At 39.6% G+C, this 12,214-nt stretch overlaps 1 protein-coding gene across 2 annotated transcripts in view; it reads right to left on the reverse strand.

Moving 5' to 3' along the window:
* DHRS9 (dehydrogenase/reductase 9) overlaps positions 1-12,214 on the reverse strand; it is a 32,453-nt gene that overhangs the window by 16,405 nt on the left and 3,834 nt on the right. The window contains exons 1-2 of one of the 2 annotated variants that reach the window (XM_058191126.1): positions 5,614-5,751; positions 1,260-1,479 (exon numbers count right to left, since the gene is read on the reverse strand). In XM_058191126.1, the coding sequence (XP_058047109.1) occupies positions 1,260-1,268 (9 nt within the window). In that variant the 5' untranslated portion in view covers positions 1,269-1,479; positions 5,614-5,751. Of the gene's footprint in view, positions 1-1,259; positions 1,480-5,613; positions 5,752-12,214 lie in introns of those variants that run through there. The other variant, XM_058191132.1, reaches the window with a different exon arrangement.

Genomic DNA, 12,214 nt, shown 5'->3' on the forward strand with positions numbered 1-12,214 from the left:
GAAAACAGAATCGCCCCAGGCATTAAATTCATGTCTTTCCCTTGACCGTCCACTTCCATAAATGAATAAATAGGAAAAGAGGACCATTATCTGAGAGGCAGTAGCTTTTTGCATAAAAACCACAATTAGCTGCTATCTTTATTGTGATAATTTAAAACGAGACCATGGGTCACACAAGGATTTCTTTACCAGTCAAATAAAAAGCAGCAAGTGGAGAAAAAGTCTGAAAAGCTGAAAAAACACGCTTGATGCTACAGTGATGAGTTACGCTACACAAATCGACATCATAATCTGAACGTTGTTCATGATTAATGGAGGAATGTGATTTTGAACCAGCCTGTGCTGATCCACTCTGCTTGTCTGCTCTATTAGGTATATTAATACTACTTTGTGATTCAATTCAGGTCTATTGACAAAATTTTCTCAAATGATCTTCCAAACAGTGCTACGCATTGCGCTATGCTGTAACATGGACTGTTGGCTTGTGGCATAAGCACTCATTTAGAGTGTCATAAAACCTCAACTAACTCGGAGCTTATTATTCAGTAACTCATGTTTAAGCAAGCAAAGCAGACCTTAACATAATATGCAAGCATATGTTGGATCTATTCTGTTTTTCCAATCCATGTCCTGGGACTAATCCACCTGTAGTATATTTGAAGGCACAACGTCATCGTTAGTCATTATCTAATTCACACACAGCACTCTGTGAGAAAAACGTCACAAATAGGAAGCTAAGCTAGGTAGGAGAAAGAATTTATTACGCAGTGTTTCCTGGGGATTTCGCAAAGGAACTTTAGTTCAATGATTTACCTATCTATACTCAAGGCCATGGTTCTACATAGTTCCTAGGCAACTGTTAATCTGGACTTTGTTCTTCTCATTTGACCATGATTTCATAACAATCGTGAATATAGACTTACTAGAAAACTAAATAATACCTACCTTTTTACCTATAGAGTAAAAATTCCTGAGCAGGGTTGGTGTATTTCAATAACCAACCCTGCTGAGGAATTTTTACTCTATAGGTAAAAAGGTAGGTAAACACCTAGGAGACATCTTTCAGCACTAGTTCTTAAAACCAACCCAACAGCACCTGAGAACACAGTTCAAGACTTTCCTTGTTCCGTTTGTAAACAGAATAAACTATCACCATTATGGTACCCAAAAATCATCCCCCTGAGAGGATTCTCAGGGTCCGATGTGAGAAAAAGAACAAAAAAAGATGTAAAGAAAAATATCCATCTTTTCACACTTACCCCAGCCATGTTGAGCTGTGATTTAGATAACGGGGTGCCTATTTAGTATGCTTTGTCTGAACCAAGAAGCTGTGTGCTTGTCTTATCAGTTTATTTTCTATTCTCTGAAGAACCCATCTTAAAAGAAGGACATTGCAGTAATAGTGTTGCAGAACAGAACTAGTGGATGTGTTTGTCCTTTAATGATTCTGTTCACATGGATGTTGTTGAACTGGTTAACCTAAGGGTGCAATAGTTACAGAACATGCATTATTTGTTTGGTAAGATCACACAAAAGCTGTGTGATTTATTTAGAAACTTTCTACGTCATTTTTTAAAAACATGAAATTGGTATGAGACCTGTTACTTTGTACTTTAAATAAGCAAATTAACATTCTACCCAACACATCGGTTGTATCACAAATTATACAAATGGTTTATGTACCACATTTCTACACAGCCTTTTAATTAAAAAAAATGTTCCCAATATTATATTTCTGCAATTAAAATAATGATTTAAAAAATAAACGAGAATCATTTAGAACACAAAACAATATATTAAAATGAGCATTTACTGGCTGGATACCCTTCCTGACACCATTTGGAGTTTGCAGCAGATATATTTTCTTTGTGCCTTAGGAGAGAAACATCTGTCGCTACCTAGGATTGAACTCTCTCCCTTCCGAGTGGGAGGTGAGCATCTTCACCACTAGGCCACCACGCCACTCTGATGAAGGCAAGCATTATATAATTAAATAATTACGGCAAGTTTCTTAGCTTCATTACATCATCACATTTGAAGAGACAGATTTGTATGTACAGTACAACAGACTTTATCTTTATTTTCCCTTACGAGAGGAAAGGAAGAAATATAGGAGTGGCAGGAATTACAATAAAACTCACCATGGCACTCCTATGCTCTGGCGCCATAACATTTCTAAAATAAAAGAAAGAAACTACAACAGAAACTTTCCCCCCCCCTGAAAACAACTACAGCAACTTGTTTTTCTGAGATCCTGTTCCCATGCCTCTGGGAGTTTTATTTACATATCAACAGGAAGTGCATTAAAACATTAACTCCTTTTTCCTTGCCTTGTTGTATTTAATTATCTTCAGGTTTTGCATTATTAATTTATGAAAGTGCACCCATAGGTCTTGAAGAAATGTATTTGGTTGACAGCATTGTGGGCAGCAAAGGGATTTACATAAAATATTTTACACATTTTAAGAATAATTGAACAGAATCCTCCCTCCCTCCCTCCTTTCATTCTCTAGAAAAGCTGGCATAATATCACTGGCTTGCTATGTACATCTGTGGCCATGCTCTCTCAAAGAATGCTCACAAGTCCTACTAGATGATGTGACACTAATATTAGGTGAAAATCTAATTCTCTCCCTTTGTGTTTAAAGGACAGCTTCACTGTTTGTTCAGATTTTGGAAAGGGCTGAACTGTTAGATTTGTAATTCCTTTAGATTATTATGAGCTCTCTGTATTCTCTCTCTACAGAGAGCTTTAGCCATGTTAACTGACTGTAGCCATGTTAACAAGTCTTTATACGAGAGTATCGGTGTGTCTGGGGAAGGTGGGAACAAATTCAGGAATCCCAATTATATTCAGATTTTTCTGATTTAGTTTCCAGAAGAAAATGCCAGAGAGAAATCAGGAGCTAGCAGGACATGAATTCTCATGGGGAGAGGGGGGGGGGAGAAATGGAAATCAGTTTACCTTCATGGCTATTTCATCTGTTGCTATTTGCAATTGCAGGGATTCCTATCAATTAACTTTTGGGTCCTCCAGGATAATGATGGAAAGCCAAGAATTAGCTGTAGTTGCACCAGCATGCTTTCCCATTTTAGGAGAACAATCCCAAATTGGCAACGTGCACCTACTGTATGTAAAGAAATACATCTTATGTTCTTTAGACAGTGGGGACGTTCTCCTAATTTTGCCAATCTGGCTAGGAGAACTCATAGAAAAACACTGAAAATAAATAGAGGACTAAAGTTGTGAGCAAATGATATGGAAGTGGAGGGGGGAACAAAATTCCTAAAGCTAACGTTGGTCTAAATGATTAAATTGCCCAGACTGATTGTATTAACTACATCTAGGGTCTAGTCATTAAATTTTCATCCTACCATCAAGAGGTTCCTGCCATGCTCAGTGTGTCTCAGTCCTGATTTAAGGAAGAAAAGAGGTGCTGAGCTTTTCTGAACATGGGGATAAAATGGCAGCAAATCTTTCCACTCTTCTAGTTTAAAGGAAGTACTAATTAATATCCTCTGGTAATTAGATTAACTCCCATGATTCTTGACGTGCTGTGCTGGAGAAGTTGGTACACTAGGTCTACTAGATTTCAGAAGCCTGAGACTCTAAGCAGAGTTTAGAGATGACAAAAATCATGGCTTAGTGATGTCACAAACCACATACATTCTTAGAAAGAACCACACAGATCAGAAAGCTCAAGGAAGTTAACCAAATTTATTCCTAGAAATACATGCATACCTTCTCAAAATTCCATGTGTGTGCAAATTATACAGTATAAAGTGTATAGTATCCCAGTCACATCAACCTTCTTCCTGTAATCTCCAAAATCGACTTCCTTCTAACCTGTCTTTCCCAGAGTCATTCCCAAATAATGGAGCACACGCTCTCAGGAACTGTGTCTCGTTACTGTGTAGACTATGCTTTTGAAAAGGGTGTTCAGACTTGGCCTTCTGAATTGTGTTATTGATGCTTTATGTGTGCATTATTTCATTATTTTTCAATTCTTTAAACATTATTTCTCTATCTTAAGTTGCTGTTAGCTGCTACGAATATATGTGTTAGGTGGGAACATGGGATGCAAATTACCATTACCATTCAATTCCTTTTTTTCCCCCCTTGCCTCTATTTTTCTCATTATGATCTACGTATGATAATACAGTTTGATGACCTCCAGATATTAACTTCACCATGATGGGCGGGTTTCACTTACCTTTACCACCGGTTCGCTGTATGTGTGCACGCTTGCTTCACACGTGCACTGTCTGCACATGTGCCCGGCCTTCTGCGCATGCACTTTACTCATTTGTGTGCCTTCCACGCATGCGCCTGGCCTTGAAAATGTGCCTAAATAGCACGACATGGAGCTGCAGCGGGTGAACGGGCCCACCTGTGATCACCACTACCGGTTTGCCCGAACCGGTCTGAACTGCTGAATACTACCTCTGTTCACCATGTATCCAGACATATAAATCCACATTGTTGCTAAGGTGGTGAGGAGTGCCATACATTTTATCTACCATTGCTGGGATGAAAGAAAGATTTGAACTGTGACCAAAAAACATCCCCAGAATCAAGGCTGCTTAAATCATGCCCTGGGAACAAAGCCAATATAATGGGAGTAAAATTGAGATTATACTGGCATTTTATGTTATGAATGATTTATGGTTATGTTCTATATAACAAAGGAAATAAGATCCTAAATCAGCTGCTTGTGTCTCTCTTTAAATTCCTCTTCCCCCCATCAATTCCTTCATAAACCTGACAGCATATTTATTGAGTTGTATTAAAACAGAATATCAAAAAAGATAACACATTAAAAAACATACAATAACAATAGCAATAGCACTTAGACTTATATAGCTCTTCACAGTGTTTTACAGCCCTCTTTAAGCAGTTTAACAGAGTCATCATATTGCCACCAACAATCTGGGTCCTCATTTTACCGACTTTGGAAGGATAGAAGGCTGAGTCAACCATGAGCCAGTGAGAATCCAACTGCTGGCAGTTGGCAGAATTAGCCTGCAGTACTACATTCCAACCACTGCGCCACCACAGCTCTTAAAAGATACAAGATGATCTTATTCCATTCTCACCATCTCATTTGTTCATTCTTGCTCACTCATATCTTAACTCAAAAAGGAGCGCAATGGTTCAGTGGTTAAAGATGCTGAGCCTGACAACTGGAAAGCTAACAGCCTGGGTTCAAGACCTGAACGGTGCATGATGGGATAAGCTCCCATTTCTTGCCCTGGCTCTTGCCCACCTAGCAGTTTGAAAGCATGCAAATGCAAATAGACAAATAGGTACTACTTTGATGGGAAGGGAGCAGTGCTCTGTTATGCCTTGGTGTATATAGCCATGCTGGCCATATGACCACAGAAATGTCTGTAGACAATTTTGACTCCCTCAGCAAAGAAATGGAGATGAGCAGCACCCCCTAGAGTTGGACATGACTGGCCAGGGGAAATTTTTTACCTTTACCTTATCTTGACTCACAGCAGGGGAGTGCTTCTCCATATGACTTAGCAAAGTACACAATTCTGCTATGCCAGATTCACAGTCAGTACTACAATCCGGAGCATCACCAGCTGAAGCCAAGCAGCCAATACCTGAAGCAGGAGATGGACGTGTTTTATCCCCTCCTTTCCTTTTCTTGTCTTGGGGGGCAATTGGTGCTGGTGCTTCTGGTACTTCTCTTCTAGCCCAATCAAAAGGGTGTAGAGGAGGCAGAGTTCATGGTGTAAGGGTGTCTTCTGTTTTAAAATAGAAGAGAAGCACACTCTGGTGAGGCTAAAGCGGAGTCTTTATGAGACCACTATCTAAAAATTTATGTGGGTTATCTGGCTGTTCACACCATCTGCACAAATCTTGTGTCAGGGTTCTGAGTAACACATCCGCCAAAAGCAGAACTCCGAGGCAAGTAGATTCCTCAAAGAACATGTTTATTGGATATATCATATTGTTACAGCTAGCGAAAACCAACTCTAAAAGTTCCCGCAGTTTTCCCCCTAATTAAAAGAGCAAATATTTCCCTCCCCAGATGTCACCGGTCACACTGTCCAATGAAAGTAGCTGGGAGGATGTTTGGTCACTCCTCTCCTCCTTCACTTGCCACCTGTTGGGATGACCTTGGTTCCCACAAGAAAACGTTTTGTTTTGACTAGTAGTTGGTCTATCTACTTCCCCCCTCCCTTTCCCCTTTCAAAGTTCATGGCAACTATGAGGCAGGAAAAGGTGACTTCAGCCAGGTTCGCTTCAGGGTTGACACCTTGAGCCCAAGACTTGACAATTGGCTTGTAGTTATTATCTCACCTTCTTTAACAGCTGACTTAAAATGAGACCTAAGGATTTGGGAGACAGCCATCCAGGGTTAGCTTCATCAATTGATGTACTACTGAGGCACCCTCCTTAGGTAACAAATTTGAGGTGTTTTCTCCCGAGGATGGCCTAATGTGGGGCCAATTCTGAAATCTGCTATATCATACAGCAACATCTAAGTGCAGTTGCATTAATAAGATTTTTATCTATATATCCTGAGTATTTCATTTCTGTCAAAGATTTAATTCACTTTTTATAACTAGAATCCAAAGGAATGTATTCATGGAACTTATTAGAAGACTCATACATAACTTGAACGGATTTTTTTAAAAATATGGTCTTAAGTGGGGGTTGACATCTGACAACTGTCTAGACTACTCCCTGATGTTTTCTTAGCAAGTTTTTCCGAAGCAGTTTGCCATTGCCTCCTTACACAGGGTGTGGGGGAGAGACTGGCCATGGTCACCCAACTGGCTTTGAGCTTAGAACTCCTTGTCTCCCAGTTTATTTGGCTGATGCCTTAACAACTACACCAAACTAGTATTTTAAGGGAGGAGATATTGCATTAATGGAAAGACTGACGCAACAAAAACAGCTAAGAAGCACTTTTCAGTATTTCAGGATATTTCTATTTTGAAGCTACTTTTTTGGGCATATTAAATAACTGAAATGCCACTGATTTTCTATTTTTGAAGAAATACTAAAAAAATACAATCTTTCTAGTGATTACCAAATGAGGATAATAGAATAGAATTTTATTGGCCAAGTGTGATTGGACACACAAGGAATTTGTCTTGGTACATGAGTCATGGAATAAAGAGTAGCAGCACGTGCCAGAAGCAATAATCATTGTGGTCAAAAGAATTAGGCAACTGAAGATTCTTAGGTTCCCCCCCCCCAATAATCTTAAATATTAATTGTACCTTTATTCCACATTGAAATGCTCTTGGCTCATGAAACTATTTTTTTTAAGTGTCTAAAGAGTTTCCTTGGAAAGGTGGAATCCCAATACAATAATAAATCTGGAAGTATGTCAGTGTACTTAGTAAACAAGGAAGGTGACATAATTGTGACCTTTTCTCAGAATTTCACTTCCCTTTCCCTTTCAAAGTTCATGGCAACTATGAGGCAGGAAAAGGTGACTTCAGCCAGGTTCGCTTCAGGGTTGACACCTTGAGCCCAAGACTTGACAATTGGCTTGTAGTTATTATCTCACCTTCTTTAACAGCTGACTTAAAATGAGACCTAAGGATTTGGGAGACTGCCATCCAGGGTTAGCTTCATCAATTGATGTACTACTGAGGCACCCTCCTTAGGTAACAAATTTGAGGTGTTTTCTCCCGAGGATGGCCTAATTTGGGGCCAATTCTGAAATCTGCTAATATCATACAGCAACATCTAAGTGCAGTTGCATTAATAAGATTTTTATCTATATATCCTGAGTATTTCATTTCTGTCAAAGATTTAATTCACTTTTTATAACTAGAATCCAAAGGAATGTATTCATGGAACTTATTAGAAGACTCATACATAACTTGAACGGATTTTTTTAAAAATATGGTCTTAAGTGGGGGTTGACATCTGACAACTGTCTAGACTACTCCCTGATGTTTTCTTAGCAAGTTTTTCCGAAGCAGTTTGCCACTGCCTCCTTACACAGGGTGTGGGGGAGAGACTGGCCATGGTCACCCAACTGGCTTTGAGCCTAGAACTCCTTGTCTCCCAGTTTATTTGGATGATGCCTGAACAACTACACCAAACTAGTATTTTAAGGGAGGAGATATTGCATTAATGGAAAGACTGACGCAACAAAAACAGCTAAGAAGCACTTTTCAGTATTTCAGGATATTTCTATTTTGAAGCTACTTTTTTGGGCATATTAAATAACTGCAATGCCACTGATTTTCTATTTTTGAAGCTACTTTTTGGGCATATTAAATAACTGAAATGCCACTGATTTTCTATTTTGAAGCTACTTTTTGGGCATATTAAATAACTGAAATGCCACTGATTTTCTATTTTGAAGCTACTTTTTGGGCATATTAAATAACTGAAATGCCACTGATTTTCTATTTTGAAGCTACTTTTTGGGCATATTAAATAACTGAAATGCCACTGATTTTCTATTTTGAAGCTACTTTTTGGGCATATTAAATAACTGAAATGCCACTGATTTTCTATTTTGAAGCTACTTTTTGGGCATATTAAATAACTGAAATGCCACTGATTTTCTATTTTGAAGCTACTTTTTGGGCATATTAAATAACTGAAATGCCACTGATTTTCTATTTTGAAGCTACTTTTTGGGCATATTAAATAACTGAAATGCCACTGATTTTCTATTTTGAAGAAAATACTAAAAATACAATCTTTCTAGTGATTACCAAATGAGGATAATAGAATAGAACAGAACAGAACAGAACAGAACAGAACAGAACAGAATTTATTGGCCAAGTGTCATTGGACACACAAGGAATTTGTCTTGGTACATGAGTCATGGAATAAAGAGTAGCAGCACGTGCCAGAAGCAATAATCATTGTGGTCAAAAGAATTAGGCAACTGAAGATTCTTAGGTTCCCCCCACCCAATAATCTTAAATATTAATTGTACCTTTATTCCACATTGAAATGCTCTTGGCTCATGAAACTATTTTTTTTAAGTGTCTAAAGAGTTTCCTTGGAAAGGTGGAATCCCAATACAATAATAAATCTGGAAGTATGTCAGTGTACTTAGTAAACAAGGAAGGTGACATAATTGTGACCTTTTCTCAGAATTTCACTTCCCTTTCAGATAAGTCATTTCTACATCCTTTCTAAATTCCTTTGCCGTTTGTTGCAGGAATGAATGAAAATTATACTTTCCTGGATTACAACTGACAATCGAGTACATTTAAAAATATATACAAATATTTCTCTTTAGTCTATGTGTTGTATCTCAGACACAGCTCAATGCCTTCAAATTCCCTCCACCTCTCTTCTCCAAACAATTGCCTAAAACAATTGGCAATAGGGATTTGTAGAAAACAATTAAAAGATTTTAGCTTCTAAGGGCCAAAGCACTGACATTTTAAGAGGGAAGGAGGCGGCAATAGTTTTAGATGGTTGTTTCTCTTTAAGTAGTAAGTTAGATGTATGAAACCTAGGAGAGGAATTATACAAACATAGCATATTATTTGAGGTGGGGGTGGGTGGGTTATTGAAAAAGTATATTGCCACTGAAACCTAGTGCATGATTTGAAAAGGTATAAAGAGATATAAAACAAGGCCTAGGAATATTTTTTAAGAAAAGCCAGCTGAATTTTGCCAAATTCTGCTGTGAGACAAACTTTTATCTAGGCTGAGAATAAGAGCGTTACTGGTTAATCCCCTTCAGAAGCTGATTGGGTTTTCAAACTCTCCCGCAGAGGTCAAAGCTGAGACCCTTTCTGTTCAGAAAGAGATCATTCTGCAATGCTGAAACAAATGGGACAAAGCAATTAGCTGCTTCCTCCACAGGTGGGTACCAGCAATTATGAAAAGATCTCCCACATGATGTGGAAGAGCCAATCCCCTATGTTGGAACTTCTAGGTCAGGGATCTCCAACCTTGGACCCTTTAAGACTTGTGGACTTCAACTCCCAGAGTCCCTCAGCTAGCAAAGCTGGCTGAGGAACTCTGGGAGTTGAAATTCACAAGTCTTAAAGGGACCAAGGTTAGAGACCCCTGTTCTAGGTGACCCATATGAAACTCAATGAGAGCAAGGGAAGGATTTTCTGCCCCTATACTAACTGCCCTAGATCTGTATGCACTGCTCACTCGCATGCTGGGAAGGAAAATTTACAGGATCCAATCTGGGTCAGTCACCAGGACTAGAGGTTTTGTCTTCTGGGCTTTCGGACTCGTTCTGGAGCTTATTTTCAGGGAACTTCTCTCCAGCAGAGTGACATACACTGCTAGCGAGAAGTTCTGTCTAAGAACCAAAGTTCCATCTAAGGACCCAGATAGGATCCTGCTGCAACATTATCCTGGGACATGTATATTCGCCTTCATTCGTAGGAAAATTTACTTACATGGACTTATTGGCTTCAGAAGCAGTGTGCTTTTGCTTTCTCAGACTAATACACTCCATAAATTAGCTGTGGGGGTAACTGGAACTTTGGGATAGATTGATTAATCAGAAATTGGTACTTGACACTACACAAACTTAGAAAGGAGTTCTTCATAAGAGAGCAGAGACCCTGGGATCAAGACTGCAAACTGATTTGGAGGGCTAGCATTTAAAGACAGAAAGAGGTGACCAACTCAGATAGGGACACAGCCAAAGGTCTCTCTCTAAATATCTTCTCTTTCTCTCTTTCTCTCTCTGTTCCTCTCTCTCCCTCCTTCCCTCTCCCTCCCTCTTAATTTACCAAGATCTGCTATGGGGAACCAGTTTGGTGTAGTGGTTAAGGTGCCAGGTTAGTAAACTGGAAGACTAGGAGTTATAGTGCTGCTTTGGGTAGAAAGGTGCAGTGCTGTGGCTCAGTGGTTAAGACACTGGGTTTGTCAGCTGGAAAGTCAGCAGCCCAGGTTCGAAACCTGAGCGCCACATGATGGGATGAGCTCCTGTCCTTGCCTCAGCTCCTGCCAACTTAGCAGTTTGAAAGCATGCAAATATCAGTAGACATTGGTGGGGAGGTAACAGTGCTCCACATGCTGGTCACATGACCATGGAAATGTCTTTGGACAACATTGGCTCAATGGCCTTGAAATGAAGACGAGTACTGCCCCCTCAGGAAAACCACAGTGTCTTGTCCAGGCAGTCACCAACAGTCAACATTGACTTGAAGGCATCAAAGAAAGAAAAAATCTGCTAAGCATTGTCACTGTTATCTATAGGGGATGACACAAGTGCAGGGAATTGCACAGCAATAGGTGCCAGAAAATCCCAGGTGACTATAGGCTCTGTCCATACAAACACACGTTATCCAGACAGACAGGTTGTTTAATGTGCTTTCCACAGCGCATGAAATGGCACAAGAGCATGGCAGTATCATTTGTGCTCTCTTCCACTGCCTCAAGAACAAGGCGGTGTCATCTTAGCAATATATTGCAGGACAACTTAAGGTGGAGCCATTGAAGATTTCCATGCCTATGCCAAAACCTCCAATCGTTTCCCTCAGCGGAGGCCAGTTCAACAAATAGGGAGAGCAGTGATTCCAGGTTTCTGTTGGAGTTGGGTATTTTAAGCATTCAGATACATAAGAATGTTTAAATATTAACATTACATTAACATTAATATTAACTAACAAACAGGAAGCAGCAGGTGAAGCTAAGCAAGATCACATCAAATACCTGTACAATTAGCACAGGGGCCCCCCAAGGCTGTGTGCTCTCCCCACTTCTCTTCTCTCTGTATACCAATGATTGCATCTCCAATGATCCATCTGTTAAGCTACTGAAGTTCGCAGATGACACAACAGTGATTGGTCTCATTCGAGACAATGACGAATCCGCATATAGACGAGAGGTCGAACGACTAGCCTTGTGGTGCAACCAAAACAATCTGGAACTGAACACACTCAAAACCGTAGAAATGGTGGTAGACTTTAGGAGAAACCCTTCCATACTTCCACCTCTCACAATACTAGACAACACAGTATCAACAGTAGAAACCTTCAAATTTCTAGGTTCTATCATATCGCAAGATCTCAAATGGACAGCTAACATCAAAAACATCATTAAAAAAGGACAACAAAGAATGTTCTTTCTGCGCCAACTCAGTAAGCTCAAACTGCCCAAGGAGCTGCTGATTCAGTTCTACAGAGGAATTATTGAGTCTGTCATTTGCACCTCTATAACTGTCTGGTTCGGTTCTGCAACCCAACAAGAAAAACACAGACTTCAGAGGATAATTAGAACTGCAGAAAAAAT

Source organism: Ahaetulla prasina, chromosome 1 (assembly GCF_028640845.1).
Source record: "Ahaetulla prasina isolate Xishuangbanna chromosome 1, ASM2864084v1, whole genome shotgun sequence".
Classification (NCBI taxonomy): domain Eukaryota; kingdom Metazoa; phylum Chordata; class Lepidosauria; order Squamata; family Colubridae; genus Ahaetulla; species Ahaetulla prasina.